The sequence below is a fragment of the Stegodyphus dumicola genome, chromosome 10 (assembly GCF_044657685.1).
Source record: "Stegodyphus dumicola isolate Sdum_Otavi_A_Nest chromosome 10, ASM4465768v1".
Taxonomy (NCBI): Eukaryota; Metazoa; Arthropoda; class Arachnida; order Araneae; family Eresidae; genus Stegodyphus; species Stegodyphus dumicola.
In genome coordinates, this window is record NC_140777.1 from 183003456 (window position 1) to 183029890 (window position 26435).

A 26435-nucleotide genomic window follows, 5' to 3' on the forward strand; every position below is an offset into this window, starting at 1 on the left:
GAAAAATAGGTTGCCATATATTTAAAAGCTCGCCAAGGGAAGTATTCTTGGCGCAAACTAAAAAAATTGCGCAAAAATATTTTTTAAATTTGTCCGTAAATTTTACACCCAAATTTGGCAAAATTTAACATCTAGGCATAATTTGAGTCGTAGAATTGAAATGTGGGAAAAAATGGTATGTTATATCAGAAAAAGTCCGATTTTGTGTCGAAATACCTGTGTTAGAACAATGCTATATATAAATCTAATATATATCCTAAGTCGCGCTTTCCAGACATGAAAAATGTAATCTGAATTTTATCAATCGGCCCAGTAGAAGGGAAAGATGGAACTGACCTTCCCCCCTCCCCGCAGTGTACATAATTCTGTGTTTTACAAAGCATTTTACGATATATTAAAAAAATCTTTGAAGTCGCAAAAAGTAGCATAAGGAAATGGTGGAGATCGCAAAAATTTCGCAACGTCGCAAATACTAAAATTTTAGTAGCACAAGTTTATCAAATGTCGCAAATTTGCGAAAAATCGCAGGATCTGGCAACACTGCTGTTCACTTCCACTCCTGTCGAATTAATTTCCACTTTTTCGTTGCCCTGCATTTGATTTGTCGTCGATGAAATTCGGTCACTGACCTATAACTGTTTTAATTCTTATTTTAAAACTTATCTCTGTTATTGAATTATTACTAAATGTTTACTTATGGATATTTTATTATTAAATGTTTACAGTTTGGTTTTGAACAAACCGAGAGTAGTTGAATTTATTAATGTTATTTAAAATCGAAACTACTTCTTCCATTTTGGCGCCATTCGAACATCGGAACATAAACACATACGGTTTAAATTTCCCTTTTGTTTTATTGTTGTTGTTACGAACCATAGCAATGCTCAGAAAACATTCATCCTGGCCAGAAGTCAAATATCCCTGTCATTGGGAAGAACTTTGAGCACCACACCGTATATGTGACAACCCGACAATACCTTTTGCCCGACAGCCCTTTTATTTTAACCTTTACTGCTTGCCAGTATAAACCAAATAGATGCATAAACCCCTGGACTGAGCGAGAACGTGACAAAATAACGTATAAAGAAAAGCATCCATATAAGCTAACTGTTATTAAAAAACTAAATGTCACAAACGTACAGTGCAAATTAAAATAAAGAACGCATTTATTATGAACACATACAGCAAACTCAAACATTTTGAACTGAGCAGTAGATTTTATTTCAGACTGTACTGTCTGGTGTGTTTTGCAATCATCCAAAGTATCCACTCTGTATATTTGGATATATATTTATTGTTACGAAACGTCCAGCTGCAGTAAGTAAGCTTCCACGCAAGACGGGTTTAGGGTTGCCATAAAATTGAAAAGGAATACAGGGTTTCCAGATTCACCCATTTGGCGACAAAATTGGCGATATGTCATAGACGGATGGAGAATCTTCTAGAACCAATTCTTACTGGTTTGAACCACAGTGTTCTCGGAGGCAGCCCAAAGGTATATAAACTCTGCCTGCACGCGGAGTATTAGTCAGTGAACAGTCACTGTCTCGTCTGACAAACCGATCGTCAGTCTAGTTTCGAGAGCGTCTCTTAGTGTATCGGGAGTTAGTGCATCGTCGAGTTTTATCTTAGAGTACGTTGAGCTCCGAGAACGACCGAACCGAGTTGGGAGCTATACCTTAGTGCTTCGCCGTTATAACCCGATAGCCTGAAGGTTCTATTGCTGATGATTTTAACACGTTTTTTGTAGTTTTTTGATGACTTTCAACGTATTTTGGAGCTGTCCTGAACAATACTGGCCAAAATATTGAGTTTCGATACTTCATCAAGTGTCGTCGTTATTCATTCCAAAGCCACGAACCCTAACGTACGGGAAAAGAAAAACGTAACAAGATATAAATTTATATATATATATATATGTAAATATACTCACTCTATTACTCGGCTTCTTGAGCTGAATTTTTAGTCTTATATGTAGGTAAATTGTGCATTTTTTGCTTTAAAAAATGATTGAAATATGGCTTGAACTATTTTGTTCTTATCTTCTGGTTAAGGTTTTTATGCCTTTAGTTAACCAGCATGCAATGTTTGTAGAATTATCAACAATTTAAAAGTTGTTCAAGTGCGGCGAATCTTAATTATTTTTTACCATAGCAGCCACATTTATTTACCTTTGAAACTTGGTAAAATAGTGAATGACGTTTTCTGCACTTTCAGAGTCTTTTTGCCCAGTGGGAAACTTTCAATTTTGTGCACCGAAAAATCTGCGTTCTTGCCCGCTGGCCGAATTGCTTGTTTTTGAGAAGAAACTGCAATTTTAACTGTAAAATCTATTTTAGACCAAAGGGGCAATTTACCCAGAAGAACTATTAATTTCGTTTTGGCATTTTGCGTGGAAAACTATAATAGGCGAATCACTTTTGAAATTGCTGGGCACCCAAAATTATCGCCCTGTATTATATTTGAAGAAATTAAATAATGAATCTGCATGAATGTATGTATATTTCTTGCATTGTGATAAAACAACGGTACCTAGAGCCATCTAAGTTTGAATAACGTAATCTTCTAATGAATATTATCATTTGGAAGCCCAAATTTGGAATTTGAAATTTATTATCGATTTCAAATTCACGAACCCATACAGAAATGCAACAATATATATTTGGATAGATAAAGCTGCGTAAAGAAATAGATTTTTACAATTAAAGTGGTTATGAATGAATAACTAAATTAACAGTTTTATCTTGAAATTTATGTTCCCTCAAAGATCGATTTTATAAATTGATTTTGTTGTTTACAGCATGCTTAACTTCGGAAAGGCAGTATAGTTTTAAAAAAGACATTTTTTAATTATTTGTATATCCATTTTATTTAAGCAATATTATATTTTTATTATCTCATCTAATATATTTGTTTCTATTCCACTAAAAGCATGCTATCTTTGCAATTTAGCAACGTATCGATTTAGAAATCATTTGGAAATTTTCATGTATTTTGATTTATATTGTAATTTTGGCACTGAAGAAATATTAAGATAATTTCAAAATGCGTTTATTTACGCAGAATCGTTTTTCCTTTTCAGTTTTTTTTCCATTTCATGTGAAATAATGTAATGCATAATTTTTTTAAAATTTATTTTCAGCTTTATTAGTTCCTTAGATTTGTCACAGAAAAAGAACATGTAGCTACTGCTGTCGAAATTCACACATTTCTGAATAGCTCTGTTTTTCTACGATACGTTTAAGATATGCAGTTATCCATTTTCTCAACAACTAAATCCAAAAGTGTTTTTAAAATACTTTTGGATTTATTTTTTATTTTTTTTTCGGGGGGGGGATACTAAAACGTGTAACATTCCTTTTTACTAAAGGAAGCATTGTAATCACGAAAATTCCAGGTACTATATACACCGAAAATATCCATTTTGACCGCTATCGAATGCAATTTAAAGATGGTTTTGTGTGGCATCTGTACGTAAGAACAGTTTAAAGGAATGTTTTCCCCCAAAAAAAATATATAAAACTGATTTAAAATGTATTCAGAAGAGATTTTTTCGTGGCGTCTGTACGTACATATGTACGTGCGTATGTATGTATCTATCTCGCGTAACTCAAAAACGAGTAGCCTCAGAACGTTGACATTTTGTATATAGGACAGATATAGGATGTAGTTTTCCAGCTCCCTTTTTGGTGCCACTCGGCGCACCAAAATTATATATATATATATATATATATATATATACGTATACCCACTCTGTTGCTCAGCCCCGTGAGCTCAGTTTTTTTTTTATTCTTATATATTGGTAAATTGTTCGTTTTTTGCTTTAAAAATTGTTGAATTATGTTGTTTCTTATCTTCCGGTTACGGTTTTTATGCCTTTAGTTAACATGCATGCAGTATTTGTAGAATTATCAGCAATTTAAAAGTTGTTTAAGTGCGACTAAGCCTAATTTTTGCTTACCATAGCAGCCATATTTGTTTACATTTGAAATTCAGCAGAATAGTGGATTTGTTACGAATCTAAAGAAACTAAGCTTCGCCACAACAACTGTTCCTTTTTTATTTATCTAATTTCTTTTATATATCTTATTAGATGTATTATAGTATTTGAATACAATATGTAGCAACGATTATATAATTCTTCAAATGATATAGCTTTTGCGCATTCTGAGTTATAAAATGAATGAGATGCAACGCTGTTAAGTGAACCTAGCGCCAGAGTGTCGCTGTTGTAAATAAATATAGTGAATTTTAAAGAGTCCACTTATTTTATTGTAGTTTATGCGCTATCGACGAAGTTAATTTAATTCAATTCAAAACGTTTAAATGAAATGCAGGAAAAAATTGCGTATAATTTAATATTACGTGCAAGGGAGTCATGTGGTGTACACATCATATTTATATATATATATAATAATTGAATCCTTCTTCTTAAATTGCATCAGACTCAGTTTAAAATTAATTTTAATGGCTTTAAACAATGCTTTTTTCTGACATTCAGAAACTTCATTGAAAATGTTTTATGTGGTAGCGAAGAGTGTATTAGAAATACCTCGAAGCGTATGAAACAAGCGCAACTTAAATTAATTCTGGGAAGAATTTGAGCTCTTATTCGAAGAACTGATTGAAACGACTCCCCAAAGCTCAAGGAAGATTAATGAAATATCTTGAATGAAGCCCGAGGATTAATAGCCGGCCTTTTAAATTAAATCTGCTTTGTAATTCATTTTAAGGTATCGCATCGATTCAAATACGTTTTCGTCGATGAAATAAACATCAGAAATGAAAACACATTCAGTAAAATTTCGGAGAGCTTTTCATGTGATCGTATTCGAATTTAAAATGTAAATCCTTCTCGAGTTACTTTCATTTGTTTAATTCGTTCCATTTAAATTTCGAAAGTTCTTTCGAGGTTTCTCAAGGAACTTCCTTCCGTTTGAATTCTCTTCACGTAGGGTTCATGACACAGACGTTGTTTTCGAATTCTAAATTGATCTAATTAAATTAGTTAACTAGGGAAATAATTAAAATTTTTCTTCATTTATTACATATTACATGTCTTTTTTTTTTTTTTTTCAGTCCAAAGGGGCTTTGTCCCTAAAGGACTATCGTTTTCGTTTTGCGATTTTGCACTGAAAACTTTAAGAGGCTGTATCACTTTTCAAATCGTTGCCACCGAATACTATCGCCCTGTATTATATTGAAAAAATTAAATAATGAAAAATGTGCATAAATGTATGTATGTTTCTCTCACTGTGATGAAACAACGGTACCTAGAGCCATCCAATTTTGAATGACGTAATCCAACTGCGAATATGGGAATCTGGAAGCCCAAATTTGAAATTTGGAATTTGCTTTATGATCGATTTCATATTTTGTGAACCTTTAACGAATTTTTGTTCACAAACTCAAGGATTTCAAAGCGAGCCGAGGCGACGTTGTACAGAAAAAAACATTTTTATCTCCAGTGCGCGACACTGTGTATCGGAAATTCTAGAGATAGGCCCAATTTAAAATTATTTTGCGACATTGCTGTTGAACTGAATTTTATGTTTTAAGTGCAAAGAACATGATATTTAATAATATTACACACAAAATGTTAACAGCCCTTTGGACGTAATTTAAAATCGTTTCTTTTTTTTTTTTTTAATCCAAAGGAACTTTGTCCCTGAAGGACTATTGTTTTCGTTTTGCGATTTTACGTTGAATCACTATAAACGGCGAAGCACTTTTCAAACTGTTGCCACCCAATGTTAGAGTCCTGCATTACATTTTAAGAAATTAAATAATGAAAAATCTGCATAAATGTATGTATGTTGCATTATGATAAAACAACGGTGCATAGAGCCATCGAATTTTGAATGACGTAATCCTCCCAAGAATATGGGAATGTGGAAGACCAGATTTGAAATTTGGAATTTGTTTTATTATCGATTTCATATTTTGTAAAACTTTGACAATTTTTTGAGTAACAAACTCAAGGTTTTCAAAGCGAGCGATGGCAACACTCTACGGGAGATAAAAAAACCTTTTTATATCTAGCGCGCGGAACTGTGTATCGGAAATTCTAAACATATGCTCATTTTAAAATTATTTTGCGACATTGCTCTTGAAACAAATTTTATGATTTAAGCGCAACAAACATGATATTTAATAAATAAATGTTACACACAAAATGTTAAATAAACTGCCCTCTGGACGTAATTTAAAAGCTGAAAGTTTTCAGATTTTAATTGTTTGTTTTTGGAATAAATTTACCAACAAACCTATTTAACGACATTTTTGCAACAATTTACTTAGCATGTAGGGATGTATATTTATTTTGAATAACCAGTTAAGTTTACGTTTATACTTTCTTTCCTATAAGACTTCATTTCCCTAATTGTCAATGCCATAATATGTTAATTTGGTAGTGCGCGTGAAGGAATGCAAATTCTACCTTGAGGAGAAAAGGTTTTAATACCGAGTTCTAGAAGGGAAAGTTAGAGAGAGTGGGCAAACCGCTGAACGTTTGTAGCGTGAGCTTCTGGTTCTGCATTTATTGCTAACCCTTTGGCCGTCCTCTCCTGTCCGCGAAAGTTTCCCCCCAGCGGCTGTCTGTTTTTCGTAGCGTGTAATGTTGTTTTAGCCCACCAGCGGCCGAGTTGTATAAACGCTGAACATTGGTAGTTCGGTCCGAGGTTCGAATCCCGCGAACGGGCTGGCTGCATGGGTGTTTTCGTGGTTTTCCTCATGTGTAACGTGTATACGAGCCAGTTTCACTTAGAAAGCCCTCCACGAAGGCATCCCTTCCCTTAGGCAGATAGCCCTAGTGTGCTTTGCCGTAATCTCAATAAACCAATCCAAACCTGTAATGTGGTTTTCTCTGTACATCGTAACTTTTCATACATGACTTTCGTAGCGGATGAATGTCAATGAATATTAAGTAAAATCATAAGGAAATAAAGCATAATGACGAAATAATAATTTCTCTGCTTATTTCTAACAGCAGGATAATTTGATAACATCTGATCCAGGCGGTCCACTCCTCCCATTTTGTTGTTGTAATCTTTTACAATTATTGGGCTTTTTTTACAGTTCTTTTCCGTGTTCCAACATCAATCATCGAGTTGTCATGGATTGTACTCATCAAACGTATATCCTTCTTGTTTTTCCAATTCACCACCTCATTTTTTCTCTTTTTCCACTGAGTAGACGTTAAAGCCATCGCTCACTGTCTTGTATCTTATGTAAAATAGCGCGAATTTTCATAAAACCCGGGGCAAATTCAGTTAGAAATAGAATGACTGATTAGTGCTACCCTCTAGGAGGTATTAGGACAAACAAAAAACTGAAACAAGTAAACTTTAGAAAGCGTTTTAAACGGTTAAAAGTTGTAGAAAAACGTTTGAGGCGCGTTACGCCGCCCTGCGGAAGTTTCACTTGAACGCGCTAGACGCGTTACGGACGATGAAGAGGTTAAAGTGGCTAACAGCTGTAACATTGCTGCCACTAGACTTCGACGCGGTTTTTTTGGTAACAGGATTATCTGTGCCCTGGCGAGAAATTCTTCTATTTTGTTAATAGTATCTTTGAATTTTAAGTTTAGTTCTTGTTAGTTGAGTTACCGCTCTAGCGATCCATAATTTGTCAGTGTCAAGTAGACGTATTGTGAATTTTAAGAGTTATAATAAAGGGTTCTTTTAACCCTTCTGATGTCTCGTTTCTGCACATACTTCAGCTGTCACACCAAAAACTAACAAGTGGATATTACAAGCAAATGAAATAAACGCTCACTAAGACCACTGAGAGTTTCAGATTGTTTTGGCCTTCTCTTAGAGAAGATATATTCACTACCAACATTTATTTATGTTGTCAAATGCTCAGTTTTAGAGTCGGTCGTCTGCAAGAGGCGTTTATCTCAAGAAGATTCTCTGTGTTTATTTCATGGCAATTCATTTGTCCACGATCTTGCCGAAGAAACAAATCGAAATGCTATTGCAAATTTTATGCTAAGTTTTTAACAATTAATTTTTAGTTAAAGCCACATTCCTGTCGCTTCTAATTTCAGCTTACAAATTTCTTGCGAGAACGTGTTTCCAGAATCGCGGTTAAATGCAAATGAAAGAGTAGCAAGTATTTAAAGTTGAAGTTCTACTGACTTCGTTAGAGAACCAGAGATACTGACCAGCGCGCGTTCGAATTTTAGGCTACACTCTCTCTAAGCTTTTTCTACGCTCGGCCGTATTTCAGGCCCTTGATAGCTTCGCCGTTTAGTTAACGTCAAGGGACCAACTCCTGTAGAATTGTGATAGCTTCGGCTATATCTCTTTGTATCTCAGGCCCTTGATAACTTCACCGTTTAGTTATCGTCAAGGGGCCAACTCCTGTAGAATTGTGATAGCTTCGGCTATATCTCTTCGTATTTCAGGCTCTTGATAGCTTTGCCGTTTAGTTAGCGTCAAGGGGCCAACTCCTGTAGAATTGTGATAGCTTTGGCTCTATCTCTTTAGCTAAGTTTTATTCCTTAGCATTCTTGAGTTCAAGCCCAAGTAGAGACTTTTCTGTACGTCCTGAGAGAGGACCGTTTGTTAAATTTATTCTGAATAATAAAGGGCAACTAACCCTTCTCGAGTCTGCTCTCTGTCTACTGAACTAAAGCGATTATTCTCTAACCAGATCTCAAGGTTCCACATATTTAGCTGTAAATTATAGGTTGGAACATTACATTATAATATAAAGTTTAGAAAACTTATCAAAATTCAACCTAAGCTGAAACCCTGACAGCAGCTGTCGTAAAAGTCAACTAGTATTTCTAAGCACACAAACTAAACACATTTCTAAGGACTAGAACTAGTATTTCTAAGCACATAAATAAATGCAGATTCTGAACTTCAACTCTCTAAACTAACCACCTGAACTAAAGACTAAAATTTGTGAAGACGGAACTGTGAATGACCATCTTAGTTTACGTCCACTATATATCTTAGATTTGTTGCCAAGTTTTTTAATGTGCTTTTCTAGTTTGATAAATTACAGAGAACCATCTCTTGGCAAATAGCACCCATAGATGATTTTCTCTGAAAGTGTCTATTATTTATGAGAGTATAAATTATAATTTAATATTGAACTCTGCGTTTCTTAGATGACCACTTTCGCTGAAAGCCAAAATCCTCTAAATCTATAAATGTATGTGTTAAAGAGGGTTCGTTGTATCTATTCCAGTCATGCAGGAAATCTAAAATCAGTTTGGAAGAATAAATCTTTTTTAAAAAAATTTATGCTTCTGGTAATAGTCTTGCATTCTACGAGTTTGTGGATTTGGAGTGATTAATGACAACTCTTGATGAAGAATGAAAACACAATTTATTTAGCCAGTATTACTCAGGACAGCTCCAAAAAAACGTTTACAGTCGTCGAAAAGCTACGACTAACACGCTGAAACAATCAACAGTGCGGCTATCAGGTTATAACGGGGAAGACAGCTTCACAGCAAAGCACTACAGTACAGCTCCCGACTCGGTTCAGTCGTTCTCGAAACTCTCGAGACTCTCCACGCTAGAACTCGCGATGCACTCGACGATACACTTGATAGCCTCAGAGGTGCACGCTCTCGATGCACCACTTTGCGATACAGTCGATACTAGATTGCTACTCTGCCTACAGAACGGGTTTATATAGCAGCCTTACCTTCTTTTGCAATTTTTTGGCAACCCTAAACCCGCTTTGCGAGAAAGCTGTCTTACCGCAGCTGGGTTTTTCAGTAACAATATTTTAATTATTAACACAACAAATACAGAATTCCACTTTACTTTATAAGGTTTTTCTCCCGCCTTCTTAACGAGCCTTCGTGGTACAGTGGTCTGCACGCTCAGCGCGTATTCAGAAGTCTGCGGTTCGATTCCCGGCGAAGGCATTGCTAATTTTTCATCTTTCCTACTTCCAAAAAATACCTAGTGTCTCTACAGTGGCGCGCGAACTAAAATGGTGTTGGATGATGATTCTCCTCACCCAGGATTTGGCGATTGGGTCCCCTAAAAAAATCCCCAGTCGCCCTTTAAAAGGAGGAGTATATAAGGTATTTCTCCCGCCTTCTTGGCGTGCCTTCGTGGTGTGGTGGTCTGCACGCTGGGCGCGTATTCAGAGGTACGGGATTCGATTCCCGGCGAAGGTGTTGCTAATTTTTCATCTTTCCTGCTTCCAAAAGATACCTAATTTTTCTACAACTTCAGTAAAAATAAAAGTAAGGTTCTCTTCCGTTTGAGTCATATTGTTAATTTTTTTGTTTGTTTGTTTGTTTGTTATAACAAAAGGAGAAGTATTAATTGTCAGAAGTTTTTTACTGGGGCTTGAGTTTCGCTTTAAACCTGAATACTGATTTTTTTTTTTTTTTTTTTTTTTTTTTTTTTTTTTTTTTACACACATTCATTTAAAACTGCATTTTAAAGAGTAAAACTTTTTATAGTAAATTTTTCATTTCAGTTTTATTTCATTGCAAATGTAGCAATAAAATTCCTGAACCAACCGCGTGTATTGTTTCGTCAAATTTTGTAAATTTTAAAAGGGACTTTGCTAATTCCTAAAGTGTTGTTTCAAGATTTGCACTAAAGTTAGATGAACCGGAGATAAAAAAAGTTCAACATCGCACAGAGTTAAGCAACTTAACATTACACTGTTTACATTTAAGACCAGCCGTGTCCAAATTTATTAGACACTACTTTTTTCACTTTATTTATTTATTTATAAAATATGCCACGCTGCGCTTAGCTAGTATGTCACTAGCTTTTTACCGATTCAATAAAATAAGAATGCTATAGGTCGCTAAAAGTAGAAAATTACATAATCTAAAAAATACGCATCATAAAGTTAAAAAAAGGGGGGCAAAATATAACTGGCACTAGAGGGTAATGGTCTTGAAGCCCTACGGAAGCTTCAAGCTCGAAAGGTGGCGCCATCTAGTTTGCTCTTGGAGAGTTAATCCATTCGTCGTTCTGAAAAACCTGAAATTTTTTTTCAATTTTATAACAATCTATTTATGAATTATCTCTTTCACAGAAACTTGTGTGAGAATGAACTTGTGTTAACATGATAATATAAATGACAGTTGTTATTTAATACTTTTCTGGGAGCAGCATAAAAGTTACATAAAATATTAGAAACAATCTATTTGTAGAAGCAATAATCATTGGTAATGTTTTGCTTGTAGTTTATTGGCATTACATTCTTTTTCATTTACAGTGAGTATGCCAATGTCGAAGTATGGAAGTGAGACTCTGATGAATGCTGTCCTCCCCAAAGTTGCCACCGACGAAGATTTTACTAGGTAAGGCTTTTAATATTTATAAATGTTTCAATTCATTATTTAATGCATATCCTGTTGTAATTAAATAATTGTTTCGGCCTATAGGTACACCATGCCCCCCCCCCAAAAAAAAAAGACGTACCTCAAAAATTTTGTAAATATTATGGGGTCCTCGGGTGTCGCGAAAACATTTTAGTGATAAAAGGGAGATCACGACTGAAAAAAGTTTAAGAAACCCTGTTGTATATTATAAAAAGAATGCGTCGGAATGTTTTAGTTTTTTTCTTTGTGTTGTCTTATCTTTATCCATTTTCAGATACATTGTGTAAAAATATTTGGTACTTGTAAAATTATTATAATAAGGTATTTCTCCCGCCTTCTTAGTCTGCCTTCGTAGTGTAGTGGTCTGCACGCTGGGCACGTATTCCCGAGTTTCCCGACGAAGGAGTTGCTCATTTTTCATCATTCCTGCTTTAAAAATAACCCAATGTCTCTACAGTGGCTCCCAAACTAAAAGGGTGGTGGATGATGATTCTTCACACCCAGGATTTGGCGATTAAACTAAACTCACTGGCGCAACAGACCTAAAGGGCCAAAGCCTGCAGTGCTTGAAATCTGCCTTCTTGACCGTGGTCCCCGGAGTGAGCATATGCCCTGAAAAAGTGGTCAGCTTGTCGCAGGACCCCCGGTATTTAGTCTCCAAGAGAACTTGCTACTCATTTTATCGACCCACTGATTTCAAGGGATGAAAGGTTGTGTCAACCTTGCCCAGCCCGAGGATCGAACCCTGGACCTGCGGTGCTGCTGCTCAACGCGTTAGCCACTGCGCCACCGGGCTTAGGATTTGGCGATTGGCTCCCAGTTGCCCTTTGAAAGGGAAAGTACTTCTCCCGTCTTCTTAATATGCCTTCTGCATACCGAGCACATATTCCAGAGGTTCGTGGTTCGATTCCCGGCGAAGACGTTGCTCATTTTTCCTCATTCCTGCTTTAAAAATAACCTAAGAAATATCCAAACTGCTGGAATTTTTGGTGACCACTTGATGCAAGTCGCAACCCACAGTTTAAGAAACTCTGTATTAGACTAACTAAACACTTTTAGGAATTCTTTGTAAGAGTTGTCCATGTAAAACTATTAGCTGGAATGACACCACAAAAGGAATTGTTTCAATATAGTAACCCATCGAGATTAACTTTCCTAGTGTGGCAAATCTGAAAATAACTTCTATTGTAAAGGATTAACGGTTTAATATTCATTACAAAGGAACTGAGAATCAAAAACCACGCCTTTCATAAAAATCATAAAGAGCGTCTGAACAAAGAATTTCGTACAAAAGAATATTTTCCCATTGAATGTAGAAAATCGCCTTTGATTCTTATTATTTAATTTATTTCGTGGAATTATGAATGAATAATTCTCAATATAAGAAGCAAAGTTTGACGGTATTAATTTTTCATTTCATTATATTTTCTGGAGATATTTTGATAAGCTTATTTTATCCACATTTCACTTGCTTTTATTATCCTTCCTTTGGTTAATAGCTAGGAATATTTCATATTAATTTCTTTCCTTTAGAAATAAATGTTTTAAGCGGGTTTATAAGATTAATCTCCTTATGATCAATTATTAAAATAATTAACTGTAATTTAATCATTTACATACATTATTATGCCATTAAGTTAAGTTACAGTTTGATCTTCTTTATTCTTTTTATTTTTAATTTCTAAACTTTATTTAATTTCTGAACTTTTTTTTAATTTTAATTCATTACTGGAATGAATTTCCCTGAAATTTCTTTTGTTCAAGTTGAAACAAATAATACTTATTTTTCGTTTCAGTTTTCTAAAATAACATTAAAACAAGTAATATGGAAAAAAATTTAAAGTCACTTCCTACTTAGGTCAACAGAGACAAATTTTATTTGAGTTACTTTTTATTAACATTATTAACACTTTTTATTTTCTAATTTATGTAGTTGAGGGTGGTCCACAATTTCTCATTCTATCCATCTCTTGTAAAATTCATTATTGCAAGGAACCTTCCCAGATATTTAAACAAGAAGTTGAAGTTACTAGATTTTTTATTTATTATTATTATTATTATTATTATTATTAGATTAAAGATTTTCTATGCAGATATTTAAAAAAGAAGTTGAAATTACTATTTAAACTACTAATTTAAATTTTCACTAAAAATTTCTTTTCGTTCATTTCTTTTCATAATAAATGAGAAAATTTTCGCGATTACAATTTCTACTACGGCACATTAGCGGCTCAGCGGTAAAGTCACTGAACACTGGTAGCTCGGTCAAACTTTCGAATCCCGGCGAACGGGCTGGCTGCATGAGTGTTTTCGTTATACGCTCTTGGAGCCGCTGAATACTGGTACTAAAGCCGCTGAATACTGGTACTAAAGCCGCTGAATACTGGTACTTCGTCCAAATTTCGAATCCCGGCGAGCGAGCTGGCTGCATGGGTGTTTTCGCGATTTCTGCATGTTTAAGGTGTATGGAGAATGTTCAGAATGCACACGTGAATAAAGCGGGCACAGCCCGCGCAAAACCGCTGAACACTGGGAGTTCGGTCCAACTTTCGAATAACGGCGAACGGGCTGGCTGCATGGGGTTTTTTCGTGATTTTACGCATGTGTATCATATATGCAGTATCTTCTGGATGTTCTGGATGCATACGTGAAGAAAACGGGCTCAGCCCGCGCAAAACCGCTGATCACTGGTAGTTCGGTCCAACTTTTAAATACCGGCGAACGGGCTGGCTGCATAGGTGTTTTCGTGATTTGCCCCATGTGTGACGTGTATGCAGTGTCTTCTGGATGCATAAGTGAATAAAGCGGGCGCAGCCCGCGCAAAACCGCTGAACACTGGTAGTGTGGTCCAACTTTCGAATCCCGGCAAGCGGGGCTGACTGCATGGGTGTTTTATGATTTTCCACATGTGTAACGTGTAGGCAGTATCTTGTGGATGCATACGGCAATAAAGCGGGCACAGCCCGGGAAAAATCCCTGAACACTGGTAGTTCGGTCCAACTTTCGAATACCGGCGAAATTTAACATGGGAAAGCTTTTAAAAACGAACAATGATAAGCGGGCTTCAGCCCGCTCAGCTGGCAGCCTTGCCCGCTAGTATCATATATAAGTTGTTATAAAATTAATTTTTACAACACGTGAGAATTTCTAATAAATGGTCATTATCTGTAAGTCTTACAGTATGTTTAAAAAAAGTGTATATTTTTCATTCCAATAAACAGGAATCAATGAGTAGGAATCCACTTTAATATCTGAAAAAACTGTGTTAACATCCAGTGTCATCCATTACAAGTTTAAAAAAAAAATGTATTTGAACTTGAGTGGATGAATAAAAAGTTTTTTTTATTAAGATAGATATAGTGATTACTAGATATAGTGAGAGGGAGCTAATAGTAGGAATTTAATAACTAAGAGAATAAGGAATAAGAAAATTTAATTTATATGTTTTAACTGCTCAAACAATTAAATCCAATAAAATTAAACAATTGAATCCATTAAACAATTAAATTAAATCCATTACAAACAATTAAATCCATTACAATTAAATCTTTTAATTGTAAATTTAATTTAAAATTCTGCTGCTAAATTAAAAATTATAAAATATTACTGGCTTTGCTGAAGTCATCTAATTGTTCAACTTCCTAAATGACAGGCAAGACTGCTGTTTCTATCACTAAATCCTACATGAAATCCAAAGAAAGTGCAGCATGTACAACAGTCTCATTCCAGATATTTTAACAGTCCAAATAAATTACAGGAAAAAACATGAAGTGTGACAATTTATAATTGGTGCACTAATCAGCTTTTTAAGTTAGAAAAATGCAAAAAATCAGTGATGCCATGCTGGGATTTCAGCTTCGAATCTTTTGATTGTTAACCGTATTTGCTGCCAGTTACACCACGAAAACAAGCGCAGGGAAAACTTCCTTGCACTGTAATTACTGTACATAAAAAATTAGAGCAATTTGAAACCTGCACTCAAATTAAATAACCAGGCATTACAGAGAAATTTTTTTAAATGTATTTAACTAAATGTATCAATTAATAAAATCCTAATTGTATATTAATCAGTAAATTAATCAATTAATCCTAATTATATATATCAAGTTTCATAATCAACTGCTATAAGCTTTAAAAAAAGAGAAAAGAAATCCGTTAAACGACAGGAAATTCATAATTTAAATGTCCAATAAATCGTAGTATAACTTCAATAATTAATAGTCCTAACATGTCTGATATGCCGCCCAACCGGTACAGTGGTTAGCGTCGCTGACTGTCGTGCCGAAGGACCCGGGTTCGAAACCCGAAGAAAAGGCATGGATGTTTGTAAATGTATAGTGCCGGTGCGGCGAGCCGTAAGTCTGAACTGACCCGTAAGTCGGACCTGAGCTAAATCATACTGTCACCTGTAAAGTTATAGGGTAATTCTTTCCTGCCTTCTTGGTGTAGTGGTCAGCACGCTCGGCGCGTATTCGAGAGGTCTTTGTTTGGAGTCCCGCCGAGAGCACTGCTCATTTTTCATCTGCTTCGAAATAACCTAATGTCTCTATAAGGTTGATCACGTCAGACAAGTGAGCATAATTAACAACAAAATGGCCGATGTAAATATATTAAAAAATTTCTCCCGACTTCTAAGTGGTCCTTCGTGGTGTAGTGGTCTGCACGCTAGGCGCGTATGCAGAGGTCCGTGGTTCGATTCCCGGCGAAGGCGTTGCTCATTTTTCATTTATCTTGTTTCCAAAAGTTACCTAATATCTGTACAGTGGCTCCCGAACTAAACAGGTGGTGGATGATGATACTGCACACCCAGGATTTGACGATTGGGTCCCTTTAAAACCTCAGTCGCCCTTTAAAAGGGGGAGTATGTAAAGTATTTCTCCCGTTTTCTAAGCGTCCATTCGTGGTGTAGTGGTCTGCATGCTGGGAGCGTATCCAGAGGTCTGTGGTTTGATTCCAGGCGAAGATGTTGCTCATTTTTTATTTATCCTGCTTCCAAAAATTATCTAATGTCTTTATTATTATTCTTATTATAAATATCTAATGTCTCTACAAATACTAATTATTTCATTATGTATCAAAGTAATAAAAAATTGTCAACATGAAAGTAAAAAGAAAAATCTAATATTTACAATTTCGATTCTCATTTTATCACGTTTACTTGCTAAAAGCATATGATTCAAAACATAAAGGGAAATTCAGCCCCCCCCCTTTCACAAAGAGCGAACAATATTTTTATATCAATTCCAAAAGTATCCTACTTATCCAAAATTCTCATTTCCTAGTTTATGTAACTTGAAAGAAATGCTATTCAACTCTATGAGGAAAAACACATATATCCTAGCAAACATATCATTTATCTTAGCACGAGAGCTGGAAATCCCATTATAATTTTCATTTCCCATCTATTTTCTTATTCTGAGTATTTTTAGCAGTCGGAAGAAAACTGAAAACATAAAATTTATGTACTGCATCTCTTATATTAGGTCCATGTTTCTTATATTTTTATTAACTTACTTTTCATGATAGTTTTATTTCTCCCTCTTAAACCTCGAGCAACGTCGAAAAAGCAATATCATAAAAAGTTCTACAATCATTCAAAGAAGATAAAATGTTTGGGAGTTTTTTACCATTTCCTTAGAATATTTTACCTCATTTTTCTTTTCCTTCTCGAACCAGCACGCGCTCAAAATCTGCCTAAGATGGATCAGGATTTTATGTAAATATAATTTCAAATGCTTCCGCATATTGTTGGAACCCTGAAATTGATATGCTTAGCATTTGTGGAAGAAATAAATCAAATTTTTTACGGTAACGAATTCGGAAGATTCAGATATGTAAATTTTCTGATCCATCAAATTCTCCTTAAAGTATTGTGGGAGTATATGACTTTCCAAGAAAGAAGCTTTCAGTTTTGCGAGAGAACGCAATTTGGTATTCTATGGCCCGTAGGTATTTTTTCAAATGTTTGAATCTGTTTTATACACCACACAATCGAATAAAATTTTAGGATTGTTATTGTTTTGTCATCGCATTCTTTTCAAATTTGGTTGGAATGTAAGTAATATTTTGAAACGATTGACAAAAAATGTAATTTTATTCCTTAAATCGTTCAATTTACCTCTACTATTAAATAATTCAGAATCTCTATGTATGCATGGGTATATTTAACACGTGGTTATAATTAAAGTTACCTTGTTTAGATCCATTAGAGCCTGATCTGGTTGATGTATATATACAGGAAAAGAAATCTTCAATTAAAAATAAAGTTCAAATTTCGACCGACAGATGGTGCTTTGCATGCAATGTAGAAAAGACGGTTTGCATATATAAAGCGTTCTTAAAGGCCAGTCGTTAGTGCCATAAAATCATTATACACACTCTTTTAGTCCTTTGAGACAATCTGCGCCCGGTCTGGGCACACCTAAACATTTCCTTCTGTACGCACAGAAAAATTGAATGAAAAAGGATTTATAGGTTACTCTGAACCTTCTTTATTTATAGTTGATGACAGCTCAACACAAACCAGTCCATATATTTTAGCTGTGTTTAGTTTTTTAAGACCCTCATTTTTCAAAGAAATCTTCCAGATTTTTTAAGGGTATAAAATGAATTGTTTGAAAAGAAATTTCTATGTTATTTTTTGGCTGTATGCTAATCTCCTTATTCTATATTAGTTTTAAATTTTTACCGTGAAATCTTCCCTAAAATCGAAAGGCGAAGCCCAGGTGTGCCCAGACCGGGCTCACCGATAATCTAGGACAATGGAGAGTCTGTATTCTTTGTTTCTCCGCATCTCATCGGTCAATTATTAAAAAACAGAAAGTTGGGTATTTGGTTATCAATTAACAAATTGTTTGTTGGGGTGATTTTGTGAAGGTCATCAGTAATTTTATCAGTTAGCTGTTTGGTGTTTCACTAGAGCAGTTCTTTTTTTTCTCTTTCGCTTTCTTTCAAAGTTTCGCTAGCGCTACGTTCTAATAGTTTTGACTTGTAGACGTTTATTTAATTATATTTTATAGTTTATAATTTCTAATTGTTGATATAATATTAGTTTATTTTTGTCGGATTTTTAATTATTTTCCAAACGGATCGGATAGGGCTGACCATTTCTGAAGCACTGAAAGTGTGTCACGAATTGCTTTCAGATAGTGAATCTGATACGGATCCCAGCACATATGCAAAACATGCAATATTGGGTTTTGCTTTTTCAAAGGTGGTGTCACTTTCTTCGAAAAGTAGCACCATAAAAAAATAGACTAAAGTGTAAATATGAAATGTAAATAATGTAAATATCATATACGCAAGTTACTTTTTTTCACACCATTCATGCGCATGTAATCATCATATACCCAAAAAAAGAACTTTTAGGGGGTGTGGAGTAGCAGGTCGTCCCGTGGCACACCCTGGGTAATGCTAAATATGCTACGGTATTCAGAATCTAGTGTTTTTAATCGTAGGCAAAATCTCTTACTCTTTTACGCACTTCCCAGCAAAGCTCGTTTCAGCACTCTTTTCGAAGCTGTATTCAATCAGTGTGCCCGCTTCGAGCACACCCACAGAATTAAAACGATAAGTGCTATCTTCGCAAAATTTTACTTGTGTACTCCTCTAGGCCTAATTAGACTGCCTACCTTTTTTTTAAATCGAAATTCCAACTTTAAAATGTAGAGTGCGAGAAAGGATTAGAGAAGAAAGATCGAGCTTTTTCAATCAAGGTGTTTTATCATAACGACAATAATTTTGAAATTAAATTGCACTGCAAGAATACCGACTCTTGAAAGATTTATAAAAACTGTCTATGCCTAGACATACTCTTATCTTTGAAAAAGATGATTATTGAACTTGAAGACACTGGAGAGCTGCGTATGCTGTGTATGCTGCGAGGAAGAAGACAGAAACGGATTTTAGATGAAACTGTCGTCCCTCTAGCCGTGGCCAAAAATGCGTCTGGTTCCCAATATTCTTTGACAAGTGCTCGAGTAATTTCACGTCATTCGTCTCTCTTTTGGTCGACATTACGAAAGGTTTTGAAATTCATTGTAAAATGGTATTCATACAAGGTTCAAGATATGCGGAGCTGCATCTTCCAAGACGGGACAAATGCATTGCTTTAGCTAGCCTTCTTTTCGTCAGGATAGCCGTTGACAGTGCATGGCCTTGGAATATCTTCTGGTCGGAGAGTCCGAGGCCAGGACAAAGCACTGCTTTTGTTAGCCTTTTTTGGGTCAGGATAGCCGTTGACGATGTACGCCTTGGAACATTTGTGGTCGGAGAGTCTCAGGCCTGGACAAGCGCACTGCTTTTGTTAGCCTTCTTTTGGTCAGGATAGCCGTTGACAATGCACGGCCTTGGAATATCTTGTGGTCGGAGGGTCTCAGGTCTGGACAAGAGCACTGCTTGTGTTAGCCTTCTTTTGGTCAGGATAATCTTTGACAATGCATGGCCTTGGAACATTTTGTGGTCGGAGGGTCTCATTTTTCAGTACACAGAGCAGTTAATATTCAAAACTGTTGCATTTGAGGCACTGCAAGTCCTATTTTTTGTGTATGAACACTTTCTGCATCCCGATTGCATTACTGTATGATGTGATTTTACTCCTGATTTCGTCCTTTGTTCCATTTTCTTTGAGGAAAAATCTTCTCAAGGCCCTCATTACGGTACCATTACGGTACCCATTCCATTACGGTACCCATTACTGCGAACTTCTTCAGGAGCAAGGCGGTCCTGCCTTGTTGTCTTTTTGCAAGATGGTACACTACCTCTCGTTGCCGGACCGGTGAAGGCACTACTTCTTGTCCACTTTGGAGATGGTAGGTAATTTCGAGAAATTTTCCAACTGCCTGATCTTCTCTTTCTTGAAAGAAAATCTCTGTGGAGGAAACATACGAACTGTGGCTAAATTGAAAGCAAGCATAAACACGTTGCGTTGCTGCAAGTTGCTCGAGACACTCTTCAACGTATTGTTAAATGCCCTTTGAACATATCATTGACGCAAAGGAAATGTGGAAAGAACAAATTCTCTGATTTAATAAAGAAAGATTCTTATTTGTGCTTATTGTTCTTCATGCGCTTCCTTCTCGCCTAATGGTCTAAATTTGGCACTAGTATTTTTTAATGCAATTTTCTTTTCCCCCGTGATCTCTATACATATATACACAATTTTGAAGAATTAAGGTCTGCCGGAACGAGCTCTATATTGGTCTAAATAGGGCAACTTTATTTTTATTACCATCCGTGTATGTATGTATGTAGGTATGTACGTTCCTCGCAATTTAATGAATTTTTGATTAACAAACTCAGCAGTTTGAAAGGGAGCTGTGGCAACACTATTCGAATTAAAACCTTTTTATCTCCGCCACATCAGACTGTTGCCATTCTTTAAAATGTAACTTTCAGATTTAATCAACAAATTTTATTATCTCATTGTAATTTTTTTATATATACTACATTTCTATTGAAATTAATTCCAAAGGGGGCAATTTGCCCCGAAGGACTATTAATTTCGTTTTGGCATTTTGTGTTGGTTCACTATATTTGTCCGATTCACTTTTAAAATTGTTGCCACCCAATGTTAGAGTCCTGCATTATATTTGAAAAAATTAAATAATGAAGAATCTGCATAAATGGATGTATGTTCTCGCATTGTGATAAAACAACGGTACCGAGAGGTAACCAATTTTGAATGACGTCATCCTACTGCGAACAGGAGCATGTGGAAGCCCAAATTTGAAATGTAGAATTTTTTTTATGATCAATTTCATATTTTGTGAACCTTTAACGAATTTTTGGTTAGCAAGCTCAAAGATTTCAAAGCGAGCCATGGCAGCGTTGTACAGAAAAATTATTTTTATCTAAAGCGCGCGGACTGTGTATCGGAAATTCTAAAGATAACCTCATTTTAAAATTATTTTGCGGTATTGCTGTTGAACTGAATTTTATGGTTTAAGTGCTAAGAACATGATAATAAATAAATAAAGGTAACACACAAAATTCTAAAAAGAACGCCCCTTTGGACGTAATTTAGAATCTGAAAACTTTCAGATTTTTTTTTATTTTGTTATTATTATTAATATTATTATCATTATTTAATTATACTTATTCTTTAAATATCCTTAACATTAAGCTGTCTACCGGTTAGTGACAAGAAATGAATGATGGTTTATAAATAACTGAATTGTGCTCGCGAATGTAACATTACTGCCGTTATAAAAATGCCATTGGACTTGAGAGAGAAAAATGGCAGTTTCAACTCCTTGGCTTGGCGCCAAGTTCTTTATACCATTGATGACGTGGGACGTCCATTTCCCGAGGCTAGAGAATTCGCAAGGGACAGAAATGCATTTCTTTTGGGGAATTGCTTTACCGAAATCAGATTCTCCGCGTAGCTCAAAGTGCGTATGCGTGTTTCAGCTATACTGCTTTGTTTTGTGGTATAACACTGGCGGTATATGTTTATTCGCGTTATAAATGGTTTCTACATGTAATTCTACAAAACGAAACTGAATTTTTTTGATGTTTCGTAAAGTTTTCGCAAAAAAAAACCATCCTGTATCATTTCTTCTGATTCACGCAATTAAAAATTGCAAAAGCAGTATATTTTTAGAATTTCTGTTCTTTTCGCAGTTTATCATATATGAGCGTTCAGTTTTCTTAACCTTCCAGCACGCGCTCGTCGTATTTTTTACGACATCCGTTATTTTACCGTTTTGGGCACGAAGAACGACAAAGATGAGTGAATAGTGATAATAAATTTCCTAAGAAATAAAATATGAATCTTATTATTGCAAAATACAAATGATATCACATTCAAATATAAGTAATTTTTTAAGTTCTTATGTTTGTGAGATGGAAATGCAATGATGTATTTCATTATAGAACATTTTAAATTTATTATTTAATAATTATATTTTAATATTCATCAAAGTTCGCTATTGTTCTCCCATCCAAAGGTTTTCTTGTCTTCCTTTTCTTCATCATATAATTCTTGAAGAATGCGAGCAAAATCAGCTGGTTGCACATATGCTTTTGCCATGAAAACCGATATAAAATTCACAGAGCCAAATGTATTCAAATTAGAATAATACACGGCAATTAATAACAAAAAATTACAAAATATACCAGAAATTATGAAATCATAAAACTCGAAAACTCACAAAACGTACCAAACCCATGGAACTATTAAACGTCGATCACAGCAAAGCTTCAGAGGTGTGTTCGTTCATTACACATCTCGAGCGTAGACTGGAAACTGAACTCACGGTGATCCTTCGACGCACGGTGAAATTAGCATTTTATAACTTCTGCACGAATATTATAATTCGGGTGATATTTACCTCGAACTGATCTTAATCAGAACCTGTGTTTCGTTTCCAGTTCGCTATTATATTGCAATTAATTTTCATTTTCGTGCGTTGGGATCAATTATGAGCAGTTTCGTTTGACGATTTTTTTTTTTTTTTTTTTTTTTTTTTTCCCCTAGAGAGCCGCGCAAAGTGATTCTGAATAAAGGAACAACTGGGCTTGGCTTCAACATCGTCGGCGGCGAAGATGGGGAGGGCATTTTCATCTCCTTTATCTTGACGGGAGGCCCTGCAGATATCAGCGGCGAGCTGAAGAGAGGTGACCAAATTCTCTCGGTAAGTTTTTTTCAAATTTTCAAATACCTTATTCCCTTCATCTTCAGTATTATTCTTCTGGTGACTTTTAGCTAAGGAACAATTTGAATTTTTGCTTATTATTATCAAATGATTCAACATGTTCATTTGGAATTTCATTCCTCTGTTTTCAAACGATTCTTCCTTTTGTATAGATTTAACACATTCCCCCAGGCGTGTTGTAGAAGTGTAAATGATTAGCATGTCCTGCTAGCAAACTGAGAGATTTGTAGTTCCAATCCTGGAAATACATCCTTTTTTCAGAAACTTCCCAGGACAAAAATGGTAAAAAAGAGAAAATTGCAGTTATCAAGTAATGATCCTAGATGCTATGAAAGTAGTCCCCTTGGCTATCTATATACAACTGTCAACGTTTCTGGAGGTCTGAAATAATACGTAGGTTGGGGCAAAAGTTATAGCAACTATTTTTTTTTCTTGAAGATACCAGTCCGGTTGAAAAATGTGACACATACAGACGAAAGGACAAGGTCTTAATTACATGTGTGAACAATGAAAAGCACTGAAATATCGTAACACACGAATTTATTACGGTAGTATACAGGGCAATATAGCCTTCACTGTGCAAAAGAATGATAACACAATACACATTAAGTTGACATGACAAAGCTGGGTCTAAAGACCCTCAATGTAGTCCCCTGTTACTGTCCCACGATGTGGGAGGCGCTGAATACCATCAGCCTCAGCATTTGCCGCACCATGTGTGAATTGGGTCATCTGTGGACGCAATGTCCTCTCGTGTTACAAACCACCTACCACGTATTGGTTCCTTAATCTTGGGAATGAGATCAAAGTCACAGGATGAAAGGTCAAAGACAGTACGGTGGGTGCTCCAATTCTTCCCATCTCCAACGTCGGAGTAGCTGCCGTACACACTGTGCTTTATGTGGTCTTGTATTGTCGTGCAGAATTATTGCACTGTCCACAAGATCCGGACGTTTATCCCGAACGCCACATCGTACCTGTCGCACCAGGAAGTCCCTGTAGTACTGTGCAGTTACTGTTCTGCCATGAGGAACAAAGTGGCAAACAATGACACCCCTGACATCATACGCGACAATCACCATCAGTTTGACTGGGGAAGGATTCTGACGCTAGCTCATTACGCAATATCCTGTGAACGGTGCGTTTCTCGATGCCACTTGCCCTCTCTAACTCCAGTAATGGCCGTCGTTTGTCTTCATCCATGAGGTGCTCGATGACGGCACGTGCCAAGTCGGTCCGCACACTCACCGGTCGTCTCGAACGTTGCTTATCACTGGTTGAACGTTGCTTATCACTTGCTGAAACTTTCCTACCCACCGTGCTACTGTACGATATGGTAGGGCATTATTCCTAAGGGCTTCTACTAATTCACTGTGACATTCCATCGCATTTCTCCTCGGAGAACGGCTAAATGTAAGTGCGCTGCTCAACACGGATTACTTCCATCTCGCACGGCACAGATGAAAAATTAGCAACCGTCTTCTCCGAGAATCGAACCACGGACCTCTGGAATACCGGCCCAGCGTGCAGAACCACTACACCACGAAGGCACGCTAGAAAAGGGGGAGAAATACCTTATAAGTTAACCCTTCCTACTCGTGTCGTCCATTCCACATATATTTGAACATAGCTTGAGAAAACTCCCTGTTCCCATTCAGGACACCTCATATTCCCGAAACAAATTAAAAGACATCCATTAAGTTCTGACATTAAAGTCCTGACGCCCTTAGTTATCTAATACACAGCTGATAACGTTTCTGAAGGTCTTGAAAGCAAGCAGAGAAGTCTTCAGCTGCGATGCTTGCAAGCTCATTTTCACAGCCGTTCGATGTCTGCAATAATCTCGGTGAAGCTTTTTTTTTAGACCACCTTTTTCCTCACGGAAACAAGAAGAAATCACGATAATCTTTGACGCAAATGTGAGATCACGTCTGGCTCGATCTAATAGTTCAGCAGAAATTGTTAGTCTTTCCTCTTTCTGTTCATCTGTTAGTGAGTAAGGGACGATTCTTGCATTAAGTTTCCGTTTCCCTAAATCAGCGGTGCCCAACCTTGTGCTCGCCGATCGTTTTGTTTTGTATGTGCTCGCCAGCCCCATTAGGTACTACGAACAAAAAATATTTTTAAATAACCATTCTTTTATGTTTCTTAATTGTTAAAATATAGTAAGTATTTACAGTCATAAGAGATATTTTGCAAGACGTTATAAAATAATTGATTGCTGACTGATCATCTTGATAGCGAACATGGAATCTTATTGCTTCATTCCGATGTTAGATGGCTCGGCAGGGGGAAAGTACTTCAACGATTTGTAGAACTTCTTTCGCCAGTAAAGCAGTTTTGGGAATCCGGAAACGAAAGTTATAAAGAACTGGGCGATCATAATTGGTTATCCGATCTGTATTTTCTCACGGATGTAACAGCTAAACTGAAGAAGATCTCCAGGCAAAAAGAAAAAAACCCTTTTTCAATTGACTGGGACTGTAACTGCTTTTCAGATAAAGTAAAGTTTGTGGATAAATCAGACGAAAGGAACAAATTTCACCCATTTTCGTAATTTATCAAGCCATATTAATAACGACAAGGCAATTGAAACAGAGAAATACTCGGGAAACCTAAATGCGCTGAGAAATAATTTTGAACTCCGCTTCTCTGACTTCCATAAAGTTCAACCAATAGTACTATTCATCTCAAAACAATTTGCCGAAATTAATATTTAAGATGTATCACGGAAGATTGGAAATATGTTTAGCAAAAATGTTGATGTTTTGGAAATGCGCTCGCCATAGGCCAAAATGTGCACGCGAGAGGACAAAGGTTGGTCACCAATGCCCTAAATCTTTCGCGTGTCATCTTACGATACACATCACGATTCAGATTCAGTTCTAATATACGCACAGTTGCACGACAGTCTTCTTGCGGTAACTGGGCCCACCAGCGGCCGAGCGGTAAAGTCGCTGAACACTGGTAGTTCGGTCCCGGGTTCGAATCCCGCGAACGGGCTGACTGCATGGGTGTTTTCGTGGTTTTCCCCATGTGTAAAGTGTATACGAGCCAGTTTCCCTTAGAAAGTCCTCCGCGAAGGCATCCCTCCCCTTAGGCAGATAGCCCTCGAGGCTTTGCCGTAATTGAATAACCTAACCTTCTTGCGGTAACTTCTTTACGCTCTCCACGCATCGGGGGCCCACCAGCGGCCGAGCGGTAACGTCGCTGAACACTGGTAGTCCGGTCCCGGGCGCAAATGGGCTGGCTGCATGGGCGTTTTCGTGGTTTTCCCCATGTGTAAAGTGTATACGAGCCAGTTTCCCTTAGAAAGACCTCCATGAAGGCATCCTTCCCTTAAGGCAGATAGCCCTCGAGTGCTTTGCCGTAATCTAATAAACCAAACCAAACCAAACCATCCACGCATCGGTACCAGCTCTGGGATCGTCTTGCACTGAATCTTTGCCTTCGAG

The 26435-nt window shown here is 36.4% G+C and overlaps 1 protein-coding gene across 9 annotated transcripts in view; it reads left to right on the plus strand.

The window, feature by feature from the left end:
- Window positions 1-26435, plus strand: part of LOC118193858 (disks large homolog 1-like) — an 816267-nt gene that overhangs the window by 637248 nt on the left and 152584 nt on the right. For all 9 annotated transcript variants that reach the window (XM_085825973.1, XM_085825976.1, XM_085825974.1 and 6 more), the window contains 2 exons: window positions 11218-11302; window positions 22803-22959. In XM_085825973.1, coding sequence (XP_085682099.1) covers window positions 11218-11302; window positions 22803-22959 — 242 coding nt within the window. The remainder of the gene's footprint in view (window positions 1-11217; window positions 11303-22802; window positions 22960-26435) is intronic.